The 25280-nt window shown below is 36.6% G+C and overlaps 1 protein-coding gene across 14 annotated transcripts in view; it reads right to left on the reverse strand.

Moving 5' to 3' along the window:
- PKP4 (plakophilin 4) overlaps positions 1 to 25280 on the reverse strand; it is a 226363-nt gene that overhangs the window by 78343 nt on the left and 122740 nt on the right. For 13 of the 14 annotated variants that reach the window (XM_036422341.2, XM_036422339.2, XM_036422344.2 and 10 more), the window contains 2 exons: positions 22203 to 22315; positions 546 to 580 (listed from right to left, as the gene is read on the reverse strand). In XM_036422341.2, the coding sequence (XP_036278234.1) occupies positions 546 to 580; positions 22203 to 22315 (148 nt within the window). Of the gene's footprint in view, positions 1 to 545; positions 581 to 22202; positions 22316 to 25280 lie in introns of those variants that run through there. The other variant, XM_045575444.1, reaches the window with a different exon arrangement.

Here is a 25280-nt window from a genome sequence, read left to right on the forward strand (position 1 = left end):
TTCCTTTAGGTGAGGTGAATTCAGAGTAAAACTGAAAAATAAAAAAAGCTTCCAGACTATATAAGACGCTACTAGATATTCTACATAAAGAAAATGACCATTTCAAGTAATTCTTCTGAGTATGAGAAACACTGTGAAAGAAAAAAAACCTGACTTATACAAATAGTTAGCCAACTTTCCCAGATTATACAATAACCTTTGTGAGGGAATCTCCTGTGTTTCCTTATGATATAAAGTTTTCGATTATTGGGTTGATATTAACAGTGTTGATGTCCAATGCCATAACCTTACTTTCTTTACCTTTGACATATTCAAATCTATTCAATTATTAAAAAATTAAGCATATTCAAAATTACTCTTTCAAAGAAAAATAGCTCTATACTGTTACAATTAAAGGATTTGCTTGCCTGGCTTTTTTAATAAGAGGTGGTAAATCAGAAAGCATGCTATGAAACTACTTATGAGTGTGTGTGTGTGTGTGTGTGTGTGTGTGTGTGTGTATCCACGCAAAACATAATATTTTTTTATATGATAAAAACTCATACCTGTTGATCTCCAAGGAAACGACTTTTCAGTTGAGCTAGAGAAAAAGAAGGGGAAAAGAAACATTTACTTCCTTTGTCATGAAATTTAACTGTGGACCCATTTTGCATATACACATTTAAGTTTCACATTTAATTACACAAAGCATAAAAATCTGAAACAAAATTTAAAATTACTCTGTGAACTAAGGTAAATATTTAACCTTTTCCATTAATTTGAGAAAAAATTGTATGTCTACTTGGAAAGTAAGGCAAATAAAGCGACATAAGATTCTCCTTGGATAAGACAAACTAGCAAAAGCACATATGGTATTCATGGTATTTACCGTATTTTTCGGACCATAAGACGCACTTTTTCCCCCCCAGAAGTGGGGGGGAAAAGTCCCTGCGTCTTATGGTACAAATATAGCCTACACATATACTTTTAAAAAAAAAGTTTTTTTACTTGCCCGGCTCTGTGTGGTCTCTGTGTGCTTGCCCGGCTCTAAAATGGTTCTAAATGCTGCTGTTTACTTTACAGGGTTGATTACATGTGTTTATGACTGTGATGTTGGGTTTTAATGCACATAAAATATTTTAGGACACTATTTGTTTCAGAATCTTTTTTTCTTCATTTCCCTTCTCTAAAAACTGGTGCGTCTTATGGTCCGAAAAATACGGTACTATGCTGCTTTTGTGATTATATGCAAATTACACATATATTAAGAAGAACAAAAAAATCTGTTTTCCGAAGAAGCCCTAGATACAACAGACGCAAAAGTTAATGGGGTCAGTTTGAATTGAATGTTCACCTATGAAATTTAAATCATAAAACTTCATATAAAAAATATAAGGTTTTGCAAGCCAGGAGAAAATTTTAACTATATATTTTTCTTGGTTTATACCCATTTAAAAACATATCTGTGCCCCTCTGCTCCCCCCACCTGTAGCATCAATACAGGAAAGCATGGTAAGAAGGGGACAGTGTGGTAGGAACAAGAGGCTGAATTATTAAGCATTTACTAAATGCTTGATTACTAGTACTTCACATATATTGACTACTTTATACTACTCAGAACAACCTTATGGATAGGTAGATTATCTGTGTTTTACAGATAAAGTAACGGGACAAAGACTTATGTTATATAAAAGCTGGGATTCAAACCAAGGATGGTCTGATCCCTAAGTCAGGGCTTCTCATCACTGTGCTGTATGATAAAACAGCTTGTGACCCCATTTTTGCATTAGCACATACATACATACATACATACATGCATGCATACATACATACAATATGCCTAGAAAGAAGTCTAGAAAAGTACAAACCAAAGTAGTGAGCAGTTACCTCTGTGGAGCACAATTATAAGAATTTTTCTTTTAAACATTTGCACTTTTTTTAGAAATCAGAATAAAATACATATTGAAATATTTTTGTGGCATTGTTTAAATTTAAGGAAAAGGTGTGTGACTTTGGGCTTAAGGAAACACTATAAAATAAAGGACTTGAAACAGAGGAAGAGAACAATTCTTTCAATGCAATAGTTCTAAGATTTTAATTTATTTTAACCTTGGCTACCCTTCCCATGTCACTAAGTGCTTACTAGAACTCTTGCAGGTTAAAAACCGAAGGTTGAGTAAGAACTCCCTGAACTTCAATTCTGTGAGTAATTTGCCTTTTCTACACCAGAGGCACAGCAGGCCACATTCCAGGACCTTGAAATTAGCTGCAAGCAGGGAGCATGCTCCCAAAGAATGGAGTCAATCAGTTAATGCTAATCTTAGCACTTCAGTGATGTCCCTTATCTGATGCACTCCTGAATTCCAAAGGACTGATGAGATGGAAAAAGGTGAAAATTTGGTCAAATACCAGTAAGAGCACATTTGTCCTGCTCCTGAGGTACTTTATCTTTGATTCTAACAGTGGCTCCCTACACCTAATTTCAACTTCTCTGGAATCTTTGTCTTTTAGTTCTATTATTTAAATTCGTTTTCTAAGCACTAAGGTTGGTATTTATTCAACTGTGTTCCCATCAAGATGTTCACATTTCTTGCCAATACTAAAATATAAGAAGAATCAAACTGCCACCCAGAAATGACTGATATGTTAAGTTTCTTGGAAATATCATAGAAGTCTACTTACTATCTTCTGAGTTTAAAACTTACATAAACTTTAATGAAACACTTTTGCAGGACTGTTTATTCTCAAAATTATAGATCATAGGATATCATTCATGGTAATTGATCCAACCGGGCAAGGGCTGTTGCTCATGTCCTCGTGTTGAATATCTAGTATACTGCAGGTGCTTGATATATATTGTTCTTGTAACACAAATTGTAAAAAAGTAATACTGAGTACTTTATTATTCTGAAAGATCAGGTATAAAAAAATCAGTTATTACTTTGCTTAAGCAAGTCACCTTGTTCTCCTCTACTGAAGGCAGGACATTCCAGGAGCCTCATTGTGTTACAAGCAGGCAAACAGCATTTTTCTGCTGAAGGGCCTCTTTCGTCACCAGTACAATGAGGCATTCCTCAGTGAAGGCAACAGAAAGCCTCAGTTCATATTATCTTCCCCTACTCTAACTTAGATAACAATCATTAGAAAACTAAGCTAATATTATAATTATAAATAAGCAAAAAGTGCCATAGTATATTCTGATGACTACACGAGGTGGATAAAAGTAAGTTTAGTTGTTCGTATGGAAAATAAAACAATATGGGCACCGTGCCCACAATGACTCCATCCATTCCCTTCATTTCTCATCTTGCATTAATAAACACAAGAATAAACTCTGTTTTATGTAATCACAACTGTAAACCTTCTTTTGCCGACCCCTTATATTCAGCCCAATTGTCTTCACTCTAACCCTACAGTTCTGTTAAAACTGGTCATCGCCCTAGCCAGTTTGGCTCAGTGGATAGAGCATTGGCCTAAGTGGACAGAGCAGTGGGCCAAAGGGTTCCGGGTTTGAGTTCGATTCCAGTCAAGGGCACATTCCTCAGTTGCAGACTCTTCCTGGCCCTGGCTGTGGTCAGGGCTCATGCAGGAGGCAACCAACTGATGTGTCTCTCTCACATCAATATTTCTCTCTGTCTTTCCCTCTCCCACTCTCTAAAAATCAATGGAAAAATACCCTCAAGTGAGGATTTTAAAAAAGTAAAAATAAAACTAGTCATTATATTTATTATTCAGAACAAACTATTTCCTTTTGAATCACTCACTTCAAATGATTCTCAATTGTTCACTATTCTGGAATTCAGAGATCAGACGAAAAATATGTGCAATTTTGAAATGTTAACTCATGGAATGTAACTTGCTTTTAAAAAGTTTTGAATTTTTTTAAAAATTGAATTTATTGGGGTGATTTTGGTTCATGAAACCATGCAAATTTGAAGTGTACAACTCAACAAAACATCATCTGCACACTGTACTGTGTGCCTACCACCCCAAGCAAAGTCACTTTCCATCCTCATTTTCCCCTTTGCCCACCTCCACCTACTACCACACTCACCTTCCTTCTAGCTATCACCACACTGTTTCTGTGATATCTATCTATCTATCTATCTATCTATCTATCTATCTATCTATCTATCTAGAGTACATAGATAGATAGATAGATAGATAGATAATATTTTGTTTGGTTTCTGATTAATCCCTCTGAAACATTAAATCACTGAATATAACATGCTTTTATTAGAATAATTAGGGGCAACTCCCTGTTAAAAAGTCTTCTTCCCTATTACCCTCTATCCATTTATTCCTAGAAATACTCCTCATCTTTTATTCAATGTCTACAATGTATCTACGGACACTGTGCCCACAACGACTCCATCCTATTCCCTTCATTTCTCATCTGAAGATGCCAAGTAGCTTGTGTTCAGGAGCTTCCAGTGCAATGTGAAACACATTTTCAAATACAAAGACTGAATCATACATAATAACTTAGTTTCAGTGGGAAGATGTATTCACATTTTCCAATAACTTAATTATCAACAGCCTTCTAGAATGAAATCCATTCATAAATGAAGTTGGGTATTGTCTCAGTGAACAGCAATTAAAAGCAAGCTAATTAGCAAATTAATAAATCAAGGCTACTCATTTTAATATAAACAATGTTTTTAGGAAGATGCATGTATTCACAGCATTACATGAAAATATGTAGTAAACCAAGGCAATTAAAATATCTGATGAACAATATTAACTGGTGTATATAATAGAATTAGAGGTATGGAAGGGGAGTGGACTGATGATTCTCCGGGAAAAAGGGAGTGGGGGTGTGGGAAGAGACTGAACAAAAACTGTGCACCTATGGATGAGGACAATGGGGGATGGGGAAAGGACAGAGGGTGGGGTGGGAACCTGGTGGAGGGGAGCAATTGAGAGGGAGGGGGGAAGAGGAACACATTTGTAACAATCTAAACAATATTTATTTTTTTTAAAGAAAATATGTAGTAAAGCCTTTTCAAAATTTAGTTATTGACTACCACAATCAATCACAATAGCAACAAAAATAAAAGCTCTTCCTCCAAATTCACAATCATCCCAGGACCAAGGCTCCTCTCTATGTCCTCTTTATCATGGAATCAGACCCTGGACAATTCTCTATTAGATGAAGACTGGTTTCCTTCACCCTAAGAAAGGACCACTTGATCTCAGCAATCAGGAAAAGTGAAACCATGACATGACAACATGCTCATAATTGAAGTTTATTATTTCTATGTGCTATGGTTTAAAATTGTCCTGAAAATTGTACACAATATGTCCACAATTTGAAGTAAGCAAAACATTATAAATAAGAGAGGGCAAAGATATTTTTCCCCCCATATTTATTAACTAGAGGCCAAATGCATGAAATTGGTGCACTGGTAGGGTCCCTAGCAGCTGCCAGCTGCTGGCCAGGTACTCCCTCTCTTCCCCAGGCCACATGCCACAGCCAGCAGGGGCCTCCCTCCCTCCCCCCAGCCAGCCCCACCCCCTGGTCGAACTCCCAGAACTCCTGGTGCAGGGGACAATTTGTATACTATGCTTTTATTATATAGGATGGAGAAAGGAAAGGGCACCTAAATTAAAAATGTCTTTCAATAGGATGTAGCTGCTCCTGACCCACCAGCAGCAAAACAAGAGCCTAAGGTTCCTTTTAACAGTGGTGATGAATGTGTGACAATCCAGCTATACCCTAAACCAAATCACTTGTGTGGCCAACAGAAGGAGCAAACAAAACAGCTATAGGGAGATAAGCCTGATACTGCATGGAACACAGGAAAGATCAAAGGCTAACAGTTTGAACCATATATTCCCTCTCAATGACACTTCCCCTAAAAAAAATTGGCTATGGTCACAAAATGTGCTTTTACACTTTTAGTCTTAAACAAAAACCACATGCAATAAGGACAGCAAAGTGTGGTTTAGCAAGTAGACCTGGTTCCCATGGGCTGCTGGCAAGTGTACAGTATACAATGTATAACCAGCCATTGTGGGGGGCACTGTGATCTCCATTACTGGCTCTACTTTGTTCTCACCCTGCTTTCTTCATTTCACTTTTCCCTTATGCTACTCTACCATATTTTCGGACCCTTAGAACGTCGTCCCAATACACCACGGTTGCAGGTTCAATACCTGGTCAGGGTTCATGCAAGAATCACCAATGAATGCATAAATAAGTGGAATAACAAATTGATCTGTCTTTCTCTCAAAATTAATCGATTAAAAAATTAAAGCAAGAAAAAACCCCAGCTATTCAAAATAAATTCCTGGAAAAGGTAAGATGTAAATAAATAATATCATGAGCAGTCTCCTAACGAGATAATTATGTATTTGAGCACAGCAAAAACATTAAAGGAAATGGAAATTCTACATAATAGCCCTTTCAACAATTCAAGTAACTTTCATAGGGATTGGAGGTGAACACATTTTAGATGATGTTAAATATTCTTTGACAAAAGCATTTTGTGTTAGTGCTTTGAATCGATGAATAAAAGACCCAGAAGACCATATGGGAAGGAGAAGATAAAAAAAGGAGATAGTACTAGACAAAAATGAGACAAATAGTTCCCTGTGGGGTCTCCATAAATTATACAGGAAGCATGACTTCTGTTTAAGCCCATCCCACAACAGGTTTTCCAACTAGTAAAAGTAAATTTAGAATAGAAGTGTTTTCTAACATTTCAGTTGACATTTGAAAGAGTGAAAATAACTGAGATGAAAATAGTAAAATGGCTAAACACAACAGCAGACTCCCTTTCCTAAGTATTCTGCATAACTCAGGATGTTATTTATGCAAAGGTCAGCCTTAGAATATAGACTACTGCAATTATATGCTTCCATGGTCTACAAAATGTTATTGTTTCCCTCATTTCTATTCTTCCAAAACCCTCAAAAAGTGAAGCAAACAGAAAAACAACTGTTTTTAATTTTTTAAATAAAGAAAGAAGACACACGAACATGCTTCCCCCCCCCCCTCTAAAAGAAATGTATAAAACAATTCAAATCTTCACTTTTAAATAAAGCTAGCACTAAGGAGGTGGGCAGGGGTCTTGTTCTTCTATTTGCTTTACGTGAAATGGAGCACAGGACTAAGCTGTTGAGATACCCTGGGGTATATCCAAACCCTTAAAATATCATCATTAATGAATAGCTTTCATTTTATACATTATTTAGAATTTAAACTGCTTTGAAAAGTCTAGGTAAATATTTACTTAAAATAAATAAATTTTAAGATATTATATGCTTCAATTTTTTATTAAACTAGTACTCCCTTGATTTATCCTGTTCAGATACTCAAAAGCAAATGCTTTATTGACATTCAATTATTTGATATTCATGTATTGTAAAGGCACTATCAAATTTAGTGTGCTTAAAAGTGAAATTACCTAGCCCAGCCAGATGGCTCAGTTGTTTGTAGTTTCTTCCCTTACACAAAAAGGTTGTGTGTTGGATTCCCAGTCAGGGCACAAACTCAAGTTTCAGGTTTGATCCCTTGTTGGGGTGTGTACCGGAAGCAACTCATTGGTGTGTTCCCCCCCCGCCCCCACCTCCGTCCTACTCTCTAAAATTATTAAGCATATCCTGAGGTGAGGATTTAAAAAAATAAAAAATAAATAAAAATGGTATTACCCAGAATAAGAACTTATTTTTATAAACAATAGAGTTTCTTTAATTTGAGAAAAATTTTATTCTCATTTTGAGTGAAAAACCAAGAACATAATGTATTTCTTAAATTTCTGCTTTGATTTTTAAGGAAATTCTCCTTCTCAAGGTGTAACAGCATTTTCAGCTCTTGACTCATGGACAAGCATAACATAGCCGTTTTAGTGAGGAAGGAGGAATGAATTCACATGAGGAACAAAGTACAGACCCAGGGTCATCAATAACTGTCCTGGCGAAACCGGTTTGGCTCAGTGGAGAGAGCATTGGTCTGCAGACTGAAAGGTCCCAGGTTCAATTCAGGTCAAGGGCATGTACATTGGTTGAGGGGGGGGGGGGGGGGGGGGGAAGATCCCCAGTAGGGGGTGAGCAACAGGCAGCTGGTCGATGTTTCTCTCTCATCATCATTTCTAGCTCTCTATCTCTCTCCCTTCCTCTCTATAAAAAATCAATAAAATATATTTAAAATAATAATAATAACTGTCCTGGAAAAAAAAAAATGGATACATAAGGATACAGTCAACACTTGGCATAGCATAATGCTACGTTTCTCTAAATTAAGGGGAATGAAAAGAAAAAAGACTGAAAGAATAAATGAGAAAGGATAATAACAATAATGGAGGAATAGGGTAGTCTCTCAAAATTACATTTTTGAGGCATAACAAGATCTGTAAACACTATTCAGTGGTTGAAAAGGCACCCTCCATGGCAACTAGACAAGGGAAGTGTTTGTAAAGTTGCTTTAAATTCCCAGATTTAAGGTGCAGTATTCTTTGGAGAGACATGAAAAGAGGAACAATGGTTTGTAGTGAGAAAAGTGGTTGATCAACTTTATCTCTCTTCCCCCTGTTGCTCCCTCTCCCAGTCATTGCCACCATGATCTAACATTATTGATGGAAAAGGCATTTACTGGGGTATATAGACCATACTGTGTAGCTTCACAATGTATTCAATTTAAATAATTTTTATCTAAATTATTGAAAAGAGCACCCATCACTCAGATTAAGAAATATAACAATCTTCATTATATAAAAGAGGAATAAATTTTAACTGTAGTTTCAGTCAGAAAACTAACAATCAAATCATTTAGCACTTAAAACTATTTTTATTATACAGCACTTAGGTGTTCAGAAACACACACATATAGAAAAAAAACACACACAACAATATAAGGAACCCCCATGTATTCAGTACCCAGCTTTAACAAAAAAAGTGAAAACATGGTCACATATATTTTACTACACCTTCACCCACTATGTAATCTGCATTAGAAGATTATTTTGAAATAAACTGCAGACATCTCATCACTCATAACATCTTATCAATAAATAACATAATAATAGTAATAGTAAAATTCTTTTTAAAAAAAAATCTATTTTATTGATTTTTTTATTACAGAGAGGAAGGGAGAAGGATAGAGAGTTAGAAACACTGATGAAAAAGAAACATCAATCAGCTGCTTCCTGCACACTCCCTACTGGGGATGTGCCGGCAACCAAGGTACATGCCCTTGACTGGAACCCTTGAGTCCGCAGGCCAACACTCTATCCACTGAGCCAAACTGGTTAGGCAACAGAAAAAAATCTTAATATCAACAAATATCTAGTTAGTATTAAAATTCCTGGTTTCAACTTTTAAAAATAGTTGGTTTGTTTGAATCAAAATCAAACAAAGCTCCAGACATTGTATTTGTTGCTATGTCTCTAAAAATCTGTTTTAATGTACATTTTCATAAATGTCAGCTCACAGGAATACAGAGACAGAAAAACATGTTACATATCACTGTTCTGATACATTAGTTAGATCCAGTCCATCAGGAATTCTATAGGGCAAGTGAAATAATTCCAAACAAACAAAAAAAGTGAGAAAAAAGGAGGATGGTTGGGCAATTTTGGGGGAAAGAATGTGTCATAGGTGATGTAATGTATTTCCCAGCATATCATATCAGGAAGCCCTGACTTCTGGTTGTCTCCTGTTTGGTGACACTAACTAACACAGGGAGACCAGTGGGTTCAAGTGCTATGAGTAAAGTTTCCCATCATCTTTTCAGCTAATAATATTAGAAATGGCAATCACTGATCTAGATACATTATTTTGTTAGTAGCTGCAAAATTCACTCAAGAGTTTAACTTCTGAACTTACTCTTAATATTTACTCTAGTCAATAATATAATTTCTACCTTTGTGTTTATGTTCATATGGAATATAATACTACTGCACTTAATGACTTACAAATAATTTTTTCCTGAAAGTCTTTTCCTGATTCAGAAAATAGATTTTGTACTGCCTAAGCACTGGTGCTTCTATCATTGTTAAGATTACTTGAACTTTCTCTGGGGCTCAAATAGCACCATTACTGACAATGGAACTAAAGAGGGACTATGGTAGATTAACCTTTAATTGGCATGTTCTGAAGCAGAGACTACACATCATAGGCTCCTAGAATAATTGGCTGTTTTTTGTCCCTTTCCAATTAAACAAAAAAGACTAAAAGAAATTCATACACACATATTCTCCAGACATTCCTCCTTGGATTATAAGCAGTTTATTAATGCAAAACAAATGTTGTATCTAAACTACCTGACTGTGGTTAAAATGTACAGTTGATTAATATAAGATTTTTTTTCTTTATGCTATGAAAATCTATAGCCTACAGACTTTTTCCCCTGCCGATTTTAGAGTGCTTTCCCCCATATTTAATCATGGAATAACACAATAGCAGAGTAGAAAAATCTATACAAGAAACAGATTAGATTGATTTGTTATTAAATAGATTGTGAAGCCTTAGGGAGGATAGCTATAATAGCAATTCAGTCACTACAGAGCCTGGCAAATTTGTCAGTTGTTTTTTATCCCCCTTGGCAGATATGCCATGTTCATTTTTATAGCAAGCTGATTAACTGCTGAAAATGTACTCATAGATGGCTCTCACTTTTAGGCAGACAATCACATTTCAAATTTCCCTTTCCATATATCACTGGTTTAGAGCTGTACAAGTAGTAGTTCTGTGAAAGGTTAAGGAGAATGTGAACTTAACATCAACCTTCCTTTATTTCACCATGGAGATTACAGTGATTAGATGAAACCTTCCCCATTAAAATAATGAGCTGCAGAATATGTTTTTCAAGACTGTTTTCCAAAATCTCTGAGTTAGTATCTACTTGACTTCTTACGACATGTTTGTGTAGATTGAGAACAGAAATAGTAGTCACTACAGACTCTCCACAAAGGAGAGACAGAATAATGGTAGTGGAGGTGGGGCTGGGGCCAAAGGGTTTTACAATGGTCTTTGGTTAGCATGGTTTTATACATGTTGTCTATTTGGGGTGGTAGAGTGAAGTTAAGTGAGGTAAATTTTCTTAAAATATTTACTGACATTCCAGGGAAAATCAATAGAAGAGGACTATTTTTAGGGGAAAATATCATCCTCATGTTAAATTCATTTATGCAATAATCAAAACCAAAGCAAACTAAAACACACACACACAAAAACCCACCAAAATGGAAACCCTGCTAAACAGAAAATAATGGGTACAAAACATCTAGCACAAGTATCTGCTATACAATAGGTGCTCAATAGCAATTGTTCTCTCTCCCTCTAATATAATTATAAAAAAGTATTTCTTTTTTTTAAAATATATTTTTTATTGATTTTTCACAGAGAGGAAGAGAGAGGGACAGAGAGTCAGAAACATCGATGAGAGAGAATCATCGATCAGCTGCCTCTTGCACAGCTCCCACTGGGGACGTGCCTGCAACCAAGGTACATGCCCTTGCACGGAATCGAACCCAGGACCTTTCAGTCCGCAGGCCGACGCTCTATCCACTGAGCCAAACCGGTCCCGGCTATAAAAAAGTATTTCACCTAAGGATATGAGAAACAAAGACACCAAGGCCTCCTGGGACAGTCAGGGCAGGTAACGTAATCTGATCAACCAGCACTCTTCACAAAATTAATAATAAAATGCTGATATATATATTTATATATACTTATAAATATATAAAAAATATATACATATTTATAAATATATAAATATATATGTCAGCATTTTATTATTTTTAATTTTGTGAAGAGTGCTGCTACTAAGGTGTTTGTCATTTTGCTAGTTATGCATAATGAGCTCTCCTGCAAAACTGGAAATTTCTAGGCTTTTGTATCTTTGTATCTCTATAATAAAGCAAAAGCATTAGTATTTATTGAGTAAATTTAGAAGATATAAACATTTGCAGAGAAAAGAAAAAACAGAGTCACTCAAGGAAATGTGAAAATAGAAAGTAATGCTAGTGTATTAGTATCATATGTTTGATATCATACTATGTTAGTACATTTTTGGTAATATTATTATAATTAAAATATTTTTATTCTTGAAATATTAATGTTTATTGCATGTAATATTATGTGTAAGATCATTTTTCTTGAGATATTGTTTATTGCAAGTAACGTTATAAAATGGCTTTTCTTGAAATAAAGAAAACACTGAAAAAAAGAAAACACCCTATGTTATGATCTTTATAGAAGCTTCATTCATAATTGATAAAAGACCAAAGCAATCAAGATGTCCTTTAGTAGATGAAGGGTAAATGAACTGTGGTGCACCTAGACAATGGAATATTATTCAGTGCTAAAAAGAAATGAGCTTCAAGTCATGAAAAGACACGGAGGAACCTTAAATGTATATTACAATTTGAAATAAACTGGCTGATAAAGCCACCTATTGTATGATTCTAACTATATGATATTCTTATAAAGACTACTATAGAGACAGTAAAATGATTAGTGTTGCTAGGAGTTATAGGGGAGAGAGGAATAAATAGATGGAGTAAAGGTGATTTTTAGGGCAAAATTAAACTCTTCTCTATGACACTATAATGGTAAATATATGCCATTATTATATTTGTCTGAATCCATAGAATGTACACCAAAAATGAACCTAATGTAAGCTATGAACTTTGGGTGATAATGATGTGTAGGTTCATAATTTGTAACAAACATACCACTCTGGAGGGGGGGAAATTAGGGGGGGTGGAGGGGGAGGGCATGGGTAGGAACAATGAATATTTGAAAACAATGTGTACTTCCTGCTTGGTTTTGCATGAGCCTAAAAGTGCTCTAAAAATAAAGTCTATGTTTTAAAAAAGTCAAAAAGAATTATCAATAATTTTCAATTCTGTGATGTGAGTATATAAATTTTTGTTATATCATAGTAGCTATACTTCTCGGTATTTTTTTTTAACATTTCTTGATACAGATAAAACCCAAAATGATAGTAATAAGTATATGAATAAAGTAATTATTAATCCCTATATAGTAGTAAAGGAGAACTTTTTTAGGAAACAACTTGAAATGTACTATATGATCTATTTAAATTATGTTATAATTTATAAATATGTAAAAATGATTAGAAAAAACCTAATGACTAAGGTTGGGAGCTATTCTTATATTGATTCATTAATTCTTCACTATTACTTATTTTAAGAATAGCAATTCAAAATTGTGAACTATAGAAAAAAATGAAAGTTATTTTAATTAACATAGCTCTTTAAAGATAATTAAACAATGTCATGGCACATATATTTTAGATGCCTCTAAATTTTAACAAGTATTTTTCTCTTTATTAATCAGAAAAATTAACAGCTGGGCTGCCTCCATATTTAAGCAAATGTATTTCTAAAAATCTTAAAATAATCTGGAACTTTGATGCAAACTCCATAAACTTGATCCCTTCTTTGGTTTCCTCTAACCATATCATCCACTTAACATTTTAAAATGCTCAGTCTAAGAAATAGGCAATTCATTACAAAATCTTTATTATGTTAAAACATTTTATTATATAATGTTATAGGTCCACAAAAGGTTTTATTACCTATGAAAACTACTTGGGGCTTAAAAATCTAAATTCTACATGGTTACATTCTTAGTTAAAATAGGGTAGCTTAATGGAATCTGGTTTAGATACCTAGGGCTCACCTGCCTTAAAAAAGACTTCATTTATATGTTTAATTTAAGTGTGTAGAGATAGTTGCCACTTGGCTATGTATGTCCCTGATGAAATTGGCTTGTGACCGTAATGACAATGACAAATAATAATCCAAATTCCTTCTGGAAGAACTGCGCTTGAACAAACTATTGCAGATAAGCAACTTCTGTAGAGCTGCAAGTCAACCACGGACTCATTTGTATCTCTCAGATGTAGTATTCTTTACTCTGTTTACAACAGGAGTTGCATCATAAAAATTCAGTTACTAAATTTGCTCATTAGAGCATCCATTTAATAAATATTCACTGCAGGGATCCCCAAGAGGATTTCTGAGAATTACATCCAAATATCAAATACTTTATTCTTCATTTAGTCTAAATTAGAAATGAAATCTGAGAGCTTTTATTTGTTTGGCCATTAAGAGAGTTACTAGTGACCAAATACAACACTTAAGAAAGAAAATAGGGAGAGCTACATTCTATTGAATACCACAGGATTCCCAAATAGGTATACCTACTACGCACTTACAAGTAACTCAATAGGGACAACTAGCTCAGCAATACACACAGATTTACTATATCAAAGGAGAAAGGAAAGAAGGCAAACCCTTTTTTCATATTAGGAGGATGGTAGAAAAGCTAAAGGGAATCTCTACTATTCCTATGTCTTTCCCTGACCCCCAAACTAAAACTGCTCAGAGCAAAACCAGTGGGATTTCCCCTCCTCATAAATCCTGAGATACAGTAGCATTATTCACAATAGCAAAAAGTGGAAATGAAATGTCTATTAGCTGATGAATGAATAAAGAAAATGTGCATTCCATTCAATGGAATATTATTTATAAATAAAAAAAGGGGTGAAGTACGAGCAAAATACATGCAAAATCTGGATGAGCCATATTTTGCATCATGTATGCTAAATGAAAGAAGGCAGTCACAATAGGCCACATATTTGCCTAGTCCATCACTTCCCATATATGATAAAGGTACTGATGGAGGTGATGGACTAGGCAAATCCACAGACACTGAAAGTAGAACCAGGTTCCCAGGGGCAGTGGGAAGGGAGAATGGGGAAGGAGTGCTAATGGATAGTTTCTTTTCGTGGTGATAAAACCATTTTCAAATTAAACAGTGGTGATGGATTCAAAACTCTGTGAGTACACTAAAAAATACTGCACTGTATACTTTAAAAGTATGGTGAAATATATATCAATAAAACTATTAAAATCAGGTTTTGGCTGGTGAGAACACTGAAGGTCAAAGGGACAGAATGTTATCAAGCATCTTCCAGAAGAGATACAAACAATAAGTAATAAACTGTCAAGGCACAAACATTCAATCTTTCCCAAGACTATTCATTTTTAAAAAATATATATATATAAATATTGTGTGTGTGTGTGTGTTTTGTTTTGTTTTTTACAGAGAGGAAGGGATAGGCATAGAGAATTAGAAAAATTGATGAGAGAGAAACATTGATCAACTGCCTTCTGCACACCTCCTACTGGGTATGTATCCTCAACCAAGGTACATATATGCCCTTGACCAGAATTGAACCTGGGACCTTTCAGTCCGCAGGCTGATGCTCTACCCACTGAGCCAAACCGGTTAGGGCCTCAAGACTATTCATTTTTAAAGAATGTATCATTGAGAAAGTTTATTTCATAATGATTTAAAAATAATTGCCTAAGAAAAGACCTGAACCATGAAAAAGTATTTTCTGCTCTTGTCAAGAGTTTAAACATTTTTAGAATTTTTATTAGTATAAATGGAAGCCTGATGGGCACCAGGAGATGACCCCTTTAACATGTAAAAAATATCTGTATGGCAATGGGGAATCAAATCTTTTTAGTAAAAAATAACACAGTTCTTAAGTGGCAATAAGAAGACTATTTGTCAAAATTATATGACTTTTCAGAAGCTATAAAGAATTCTATTTTAATAGAGCTTTAATTAAGCTAAACGAAGAGGGAGAGATAACCTTAGGAAGAGTGTTAAGTTAGTCAACTCCAGTATTGTCAACCATTTCCCCCTCACTTGGATGATATAAACAGCATTTTTCTCAGGGTCCAGAGGAACTTTCTAACATCAGTAGAAGCCAATGGACAATGTGAAGGGACCCACTGCTTCCAAAAAGGGGTAATCCAATTTTAACAAATGCACAAAAGCCAATTCTAACAGTGTCCATTAACATTTAATACTTTCTACAATTAAAAAGCTGTCTGCTTTATAAGTATCTCTTTTTTGCTTCAATATAAATGGAAAGTTAGTGCTCTATCTTAATGAGAAGACAGGCTACGATGTACAAGATAAAATGCGTGGAACCAATTTAGACATGCCAAAGTAGTAAGCTTCCTCTTTCACCATCTACAACTTATCCAGAAGTAACTGAGAGTATAGTTTCTCAGTTTTGGGGCAAGAGTCCAAGTCTACAATAATGAATAGTTTTGAAATTCTGTACAATAAAATCTCGGAGATAGTTTCTTAAATTCGAAGATGACATTTTCATTTACTAACTCTAAAATTCAAACAGCATTTTCTTCTCTTTCTAGAGTTTTGGTATCCCAAAAGCTGGCCCATGAATGCAATTTCTCTGCTTGCATGAAGCATACAGCACAGGCCATACCTTGTATGCTGGAGGCGACATTCACCTTCAGCATTTCCCTGGCCAAGTGTCCCACCCGCAGCGTGCAGCTTGCCACCAAAAGGCTGGGTGATCTCTAACCACTAACTGAAGCTGGTCGGGCACCAAACTAATTGTCCTTTTGGAAATTTCGCAGGCAGAGGGGAGCCATTAAATGTTAGGCCTCGTATCAAAGAGGGACTTCAGAAACAAGATAAAATATAAGCCAAAGTATATACCTCCAACCCATGTTTTTAAAAAAAATTGAAGAAAATGATGTATAGCAAACTTTTAAAAGTTGCTGCTTTTTGCCGAGACCAGTTTGGCTCAATGGACAGAGCATTGGCTTGGGGACTGAAGGGTCCCGGGTTTGATTCAGGTCAAGGGCATGTACCTTGGTTGCGGGCATATCCCCAGTAGGGGGTGTGCAAGAGGCAGCTGATCGATGCTTCTCTCTCATCGATGTTTCTAACTCTTTGTCTCTCTCCCTTCCTTTCTGTACAAAATCAATAAAATATATATATTTTTTAAAAAGTGGCTGCTTCTCTTTGGAGGTTAATAGATATATTCTATATGCTCATTGTGGTGATGGTTATATAACTACATGCCAAAACTCATATCAAAATCATTACACTATGTGCTACAAAGAGTGATTTTTGCTCTAAGTTACACTGCAATAAACCTGTCTTAAAAATAAAGCGGGACATCCCCTGTGGGGGTTATGTAGGAGGCAGCTGATCGATGATGTTTCTAGCTCTCTATCCCTCTCCCTTTCTCTCTGTAAATAAATAAATAAATACATAGATAAAAATCAATTAAAAAAACCTATTTAAAAAATAAATAAAGCGATTATCTCTGAATGAAAGCATTATGGAATTTTCCTCTATACTTTCTTGAATTTAACAAATAGTCTAAAATCAGCATTATTTAACTCTAGTTAGTAAAAACACGCCCCCCTCTGTCCCCACACACAAAGAAACAGAATAAGACTCCTGCTTTGGCCACCCTTACCCCCTTTCATGCCCTTGGAGTGTGGATGGGCAGAGGAAGGCTCAGGGTAAGGTGGTGGGCTCCTCACTGTGGGCTATTAAGTCCACTCCCTGTCACATCATCCAGTGAAATCTAAACTAGACTAATGTAAAAACAATATGGCATTGATGATATTGCAAATGGGAAAAGTGCAACAAAATTTAGATGTGAAGGTTGTTGCTTAACCCATGGGAGGCAAGAGGCTTAAAGGTATATTTCCTTCCAAGGAAATTGTGCTGAGATTCTCCTGAGGGTAGCTTTATATACCCTAGTGCTGTGGTTGGCAAACTGTGGCTTGCAAGCCACATGTGGCTCTTTGGCCCCTTGAGTGTGGCTCTTCCACAAAGTATCACAGCCTGGGCAACTCTATTTTGAAGAAGTGGCGTTAGAAGTTTAAGTTAAAAAAAAAAATTGGCTCTCAAAAGAAATTTCAATTGTTTTTGTAAAAATATATTTTATTGATTTTTTACAGAGAGGAAGGAAGAGAGATAGAGAGCTAGAAACGTCGATGAGAGAGAAACATCGACCAGCTACCTTCTGCATACCCCTTTACTGGGGATGTGCCCACAACCAAGGTACATGCCCTTGACCGGAATCGAACCCGGGACCTTTCAGTCCGCACACCGACGCTCTACCACTGAGCCAAACCGGTTTCAGCAGAAATTTCAATTGTTGTACTGTTGATATTTGGCTCTGCTGACTAATGAGTTTGCTGACCACTGCCCTAGTAGAATATAAAGCATACACACCTTGCTAAAGGATGCACACTGTACACCTGTACAGTAACCTGCAACACAGGACATCTCACATCTTGGCATCCATTGCCGCCCATGACTCTAAAAGGCTTGGAGGACCTGAAATTGATCCATCCATCTATATACACTAAATGCCATCCTTGAGCCAAAACTGAAGTGTTAGAATTGATCTCCTGGAGAATTACTTTCAGCTAAGGGGCCACTCCAGCCATTTATACTCTACTAGAAGCCTGGTGCACAAAATTCATGCACAGGAGGATGTTGGGGGCGGGGGGGGGGGGCGGGGGGGGGGGGAGAAAAGGTCCCTTTTCAGCCCTGCCTGCACCCTCTCCAATCCGGGACCCTTTGGGAGATGTCTGACTGCCGGCTTAGGCCTAATCGTGGGGATTGGGCCTAAACTGGCAATTGGACATCCCTGTCACAATCTGGAGCCATTGGCTTCAAATTGCTCACTTGCCTGCCTGCCTGATCACCCCTAACTGCCCCCACCCCCCACCCCCGCTGCCAGCTGCTGCCTGGTTGCCTTTTAACCCCCCCCCCCCAACCCTGCCAGCCTGGTCACTCCTCACTGCCCCTTCTTGTTGGCCTGGTTGCCCCACACAGCCTGCTGCTTAGCTGTTTGGTCTTCCCTCAATAACCCCCTGGCTGGTCTGGTCACCGCATGCAGCCTGTTCAGTCATCCGGTTGTTTTGGTTGTGATGGTCGCTTAGGCTTTTATATATATAGATTCAACAATGGAAGAAGATGCCCAAGAGTGTGATTTTGTAATCAAGAGAGGTAAACTTCTATGTGTGCTGTTGACCTAACTACATAGTGGTCTCTCAAATGTGGTTCACAAGAGAATACACTCAAGTCTAAGACCCAGGAACAGTAGATCCAGCTGAGCAACTTGGGTTTTTTATCTTCTAGACACTTTGAATCATGTAATTCATTAGTGTTTCTCTCTTTGGCATGGCTACCAGTACACTTAGACCCAAAGTGGTTCCCTTTGTATATACTTTTAGCAAATGCATGGAATGTTAACAACATACATTTTGTATACAATTTTAATCTTGGCTTCATCTTATTTTTTTAATCTATATCTCTCCTTTGCTCTAAATTTCCTCACACCAGTTTTGGTTTTCATATTTTTTAAAGCTGTTTCAAATACTTTGGAATCAGGTAAAATACAGCACAAATACTAAAAGGTTGTAACTTTTCAATGAATTGATTCTATAGCCTATCTTCAATAAGGTGAAATACCAAATACATAACTATAGCATATTCAAAACAAATGCAGAATACTACCTTCTCTATTAACTGATCCCAAAGCCTACTTTAAATGGGGTGAAATAGTAAATACATAAATAATTATATGGTACTCAGTATAAGTGTAGAAAGGCTATAACTTCCTATTAACTATTTTTATAGCCTACCTTCAATACATTTAATCTGTTAAATACAACATAACTAGTAAATGCACAGGTAACTACAGTATACTTGGTATGTCTGTAGCTTCTCTATTAACTAATCCCATAGCTCACCCTCAGGGTTTTCAGAGTTAGCATGATAATTTTGGGTCTAATACATACAACATCTTTGGATACAGGCTCCATCTATTGCACATTAAAGATCATTACATATTAATATTGTGTGTGGTGTTAATGTTTTGCAGTAAATAAAACAAATGGAAAAATCATATCAGAAATGGGCTTTTTATTACCTTATTTAAAAATTACTACTCCTAAAGAGTCATTAGTAGAAAATCAAGCTATCTCTTAAATCATTAAGATTTTTTTAAAGTACATTTGCAAGTGGTAAATGTGTGGTTCATTTTTTTAGGACACTTTCTAAATAATAACATGCAGAGTCCCAGTTTCTTCATCTAGAAAATGGGAACATCTCATGGCATTGGGTTAAAAATTCCATCTTTGGTACCACAAATGTGAAGAAACACAATTGTTCACTTAGGAGCCACTGGTTACATAGAGGGCTCCAAGTATGTTCTTTAGCACAATGACAGGGTCATCTCGTGTCACTGCTCCTTCTTATTCTCTAGGTGTGCCCAATAATGGCAAGCTTTGGACAACTCTGGATAATTGCAAAAGTAAATGAAAATATAATTTTATTTCTCTTTGAGTTTTTAATGTCATCTTTGGACTAGAAAAAATAAGGAAGTCTTACCGACCACCTTACCAACTCTGACACAGGATCTAAATCAAACAAAATGAAAGATCAAATGCCCCTTTTGCTGACTAAACTCACTTCATTCAAGAAGAACTAGGAAACTTCATGACTATAAGCACCAACCCCACTTTTAATTTCCTTTGAGTAAATCAGAAATGGCTAACAGGAAAGGGGACCTTGGTCTGAGAGCTAATTTATGTGTCTTTAGATTCTGGTTCCCAGATGGACAATTGGTGAGGCCTGGAAAACTGACAATCAATGAGGACTGGAATAGACAGGGAGATCGCTCAAGTGACAACATAAATCTATTTTCTCCCTTCACTAACATTGCTTTTGATTAGTTCCTTGACAGTGCATAAAACTGGTGGTCACAGAGCAGAGTAACTGTGCCAGTAGTCTTCTGAAGATTCCCTGAAAAGCACATGGAAAGGTGTGAAGAGGGCAAATAGGAAGAAACCAGGCAGATAAACTTAAGCTCAAAACACACTGGACTTCATTAAGGCTCACTGTCGATTCTATGAGGCTGGGTGCCTGCCTGCTGAGCACCAGGCACTGTGCTGTAGGGTTGGCCTTGCCATCACAGGAGAGTTAATAGAGGCACAAAGGAAAAGTTAGAAGAGTTCAGATGAAGAGATGATTTTCCTGAAGAAACCTGGGAAAGGCTATAAGGAAGCTTTAGCATTTAATTTGGAGCATTGAGAATACATGAGAATCCAACCTGAGAAGGGATGAGGGTAATCAAAGTTGACCAATTATCATTCCAACCAGAGCTCATTAAACGAAGAAACCCACCTTACTCACAACTCTTAAGATTCCACAACAGGCTCCTCTCCTGCTGCCTGGCCGCTCTTCATTCTGACCTACGCACTACACTATTATGATAACTGCTGCCAACAACAAACATAAACACAGCCACAGCCCCAGCAACAGCAATTTCCAATAGGACTCCTCTAAAAACCTAAGCGAGGTGAAGCATAGCACTCTGTTACCAGTTTCCCACAATCAAATGCCAGCTTTACCTTCCCAACTTCCCAAATCACTGGGTCCTTTTACAATAGAACACACCCTAGACACTAGTAAGCAACTGGATGCTTCTATACAAAAAGAGTGGGAGAGCGTATATATCTTTGTGCACGCATTCCGCCTCTCTCTGATCAGCCCAACTCCTGTTTCTGTCGGCCCCATTCATTCAGCCACAATTCACTGATTGAGCCCCAACAACATGCCAGGCACCACCCAGGCAAACACATTACTGACAATTTTATTAACAAACCTATGGATTTAGTTAATCCAACTATGTAACCTTAAAGTTATTTAATATTTTAAAACTTAAAGTGCAGAAAACAATCCAATAGCCATGCACATATCAATTTAACATGTTAATATTTTGTCATGTTTGCTCCAAATGGCAATTTTAATAAAGCCTAATTCCTGATAGCTTCCTCCTCCCTTACTCCCTAGAGGTACCACTATCTTAAACTGGTGTCCTTCCAAAATATTTTACTTTTACTAGTTATGCATACATTCATAAATAATAGCAAACATTGTTTAAATATTATATAATGTTATAATATATTAAATACAATTTTGAAAGCTAATTAAATGTTATCATTTAGAAATATTTCCTAATTAAGAAAAAAATCTATACCAGGCTTCTAGAGCTAGTTAGTTTTACCAATAATTAGCAATTAATTGTGAAAAGCATCCATTAATTGTATCTACACAGGAGAAATCAAATTTCTAAATGCAGCATCATAGCTTTTGCTACTAAAGCTTCCCAATGCCGTATAAAACATATCAAGCACAGTACTGAAGTATAATCAATACTGCAGAGGCTCCTCAAAATTAGAATAAATTGACATTCTTGGTGTCGAATTCAGGAAGAAAGTCCATAGTGACAACACTAACAGAATCATTTGCTGCACCCAGAACAACTTAATAAGACATGTGGCTTGAAGGTGTGTAGAAAACTTGAGCCTTCGGCCCTGTACCTGGTGCTGGCGATGCTTGGTGACTCTGCTCCAAGCCTACATCTTTCTAGCTGACTGGCAACAATCTGCCTTTCCACCTCCAGTTCTCGGGTGAGTCGCTGAAACTGAAGCTCCTGTGATTCAAGAAAATAAAAGGCACATAAGGGATTGAGGTTTGCTGCTCAGGCAGATATATGAATTAAAGTATGTCACAGGAAACAAAGGAACATCCATTACGCAACACTATACTATGGCTTTGTGAAATTAGGATTTTTGATGGAATTGCGAGCCTAATAAACTACTGATCTGTAGCCTTTTCAAACTTAAAGGCACTAGAATATTAGCCTTTGCTTGGGATCAAAAACACATAGATATTTTTCTTTTTTGGGAGCTCACAGAGGTCTCAAGCAGCATTTCTACTCCTGTGCTGGATTCAACATCAGGATTGCAGGGTTCTTACTTGATGTATTTACAACCGAGGCTCAGCAACAGGTACAAGCTCTTCATCCTCAATGGCTCATTTTTATATTCCTCATGCTGTATGTTAGCACAGCATTAAAAACCACAAATTCCCATTATAAGAATCACTTTAGCATGTTTGAAAAAAACCTTTAATTATTAAGGAGAAAAACAAAACACAAAACAATTCCAGTCCCGGGGGGGGGGGGGGGGGGGGGGGGGGGGGAGCCTTGCTGTATTTCTCTACAATATAAGCAACAAACTTTTTCTATTGCCTACAAATGTATTCATGAGTCACTGCATGCAGGGGATGAAAAAAAGTCTGAGCAATAATATAGAATTTAAAACTAAATTTAAAAGCTGGAAACATTGTCTGAAGAAATCAGGTTCTTCATTCTGTACTGCATCATGAGGGCAAGGAAGTTCTATTATATAGGAGAAAACAGTTTAACTTTTTTGGGGCACTTATCGCTTGGTTACCTTGAGAGAATTTTAATAAATAGAAAGTATGCCATGTTATACAACATAATACACATCAAATCAAGTATGCTGCAAGGGCATCAAAGCTACAATTATTGATAACATCACGGGTAACACCTCAAGCTCCCCTGTGATGCATTATCTCCTTAGCCTATCCAAAGCAAATGCTGCACGTGTATGTTGTTTATATAATTGGACAGTGACTGCTTGTTCAAAATACCAGGCACATAAAGCCTATAGCTAGAAACTAATCAGAAAGAGAATAGCCTGAAACATTATTTATGACAATATGTCAAGCATTTGTTAGCCATGCAAAAATAAAAATTGGACAGTATATTATTAAGTCCCTCTGGAATCAGGCAAACGTGCAATTACTTGACAGCCCTGGCTTTTCAAATTCTACAAACTCTCCTAAGAATCATTTTTAAGAAACAGTTCCTGAACTCCTCATTGCTTTTTTATCATGAGATTCCTTTTCTAATGAGCCAATTGGTGTGGGTGTATAGAGTGGGGCCTGAGTAATATAAGAGCTGGCTCCATAATGCTGTACAATATGAACATAGTGGGTAAGTGGGATATTGGCTACCTCTGCCCAACTATCGTAGTTCTTAATAAATGTCCAGCACAAAAGACCAGACAGATAATATTGCATAGCATTCAATATCAGGCTAAAATAATTGATTTTAAGGACAAATTATATTGTTTACTTCACAGTTAATCTTTCTTTGTCCTTAAATAATATGTACATTTATTTTTTCCGCAACCTCCATTGGGGCATGCACCTTGGGCAACCAGTAAACAATATATTTTTGTGTGACACGCTGCTATCCTTTCAATTATTTCACTTTGTTTATTATGCACCTCTTCCCACAAGACTGGCTACTTGCATCAAGCTAGGCCAGGCAAGGGCTGTCCGTGAATCACAAATTAGTCCTGAAGACATCAAATTACTGTGTTTTCAGTTCAGTGGCTACTAGGAGCACCTTTCGGACGTCATGGACCACCAGTGGTCCACGGACCACCGGTTGTCGACCGCTGTACTAGAGAACGAAGGTTAGAGTGTTTTCTACATTTTGGGGTGGATAAAAGTTGCCAGGGTTAAGATTAAGGTATGTTTTGTCAAATTAGGACACACAAAAAAATCCATTTTAATAGATTTTTATCATTTTTGTGGCTGCCTAAGAGCTTTTGAGCATCCTTTCTAGAAAATAGTTGGGGAGTTTCCTGCTTGAAGAAACAAGCTGAAACCACTGACCACATAATTTCTTCCTTCAGAAGCGAAGACAGGTGAGTTTGGCTTTGCCAAGATGCTAGACTGTGACTCATGTGCTCAACCTAAGACTTTTGATATCGAAAACACAAAAAGCTCACTTTCTCTTTCACTTCCTTACTACACTCCCTGCAAGAGGTCCCAAGGTCACACTCCTAAAAAGCAAATGACCTTCACTCAAACTACTTCTATGCTTGGTGGCGGTGTTAGTAGCTTCCTTATCTGACTGATTTTTGTCCCAGATTTGGACACTGTTCCTCGAAGCTGTCTCAAGACTGTATTCCAGGCTTAGCAACAAATCTGGGAATTCACTAATACTCACTTCATAAATGCCCCTTTCTGCACAATTAGCCATGCCAGTCTCTGTTTCTTGCAACTAGAGACCTTGACAGGCACCATTTACAGTCCTTGCGCTATGTACCTAAGAGAGCCCATGTACCTATGGCAGAGCTACATTTTTAAATTTAAAAGATGGGTAATTTCTTTAACATTCATATGGAATGAGTAAAGTCCACAGTATATTCCTATTATTCAATTTTAGGGAGCCCATAATATTGAATACCACTGGCTACAATGATCAAAGCTATTCTACTCATTATTTGCTTACAAGTAAATGATGAGTAGAATATTTACTCACAAGGAAGGGGGGGGTTGGTTATTTATTCATCTCAGTTTTTCATTCCAGGACGTCATTAAAGCCCCCAAAAGCAGAACATCAAGAATCTATGAAGCATGGCATTTGTTAAGATTACCTAATACCTATGAATATTTATGTACAGCTAAAATATGTAAATACTTTGTTGCACAATTATTAATATTACAACTACAGAATATAAACTGAATGCTCATGTGTGACTGGGACCAAGAAGGATATATGATATATAAATATT

Source organism: Pipistrellus kuhlii, unplaced genomic scaffold, assembly GCF_014108245.1.
Source record: "Pipistrellus kuhlii isolate mPipKuh1 unplaced genomic scaffold, mPipKuh1.p scaffold_m20_p_7, whole genome shotgun sequence".
NCBI lineage: Eukaryota > Metazoa > Chordata > Mammalia > Chiroptera > Vespertilionidae > Pipistrellus > Pipistrellus kuhlii.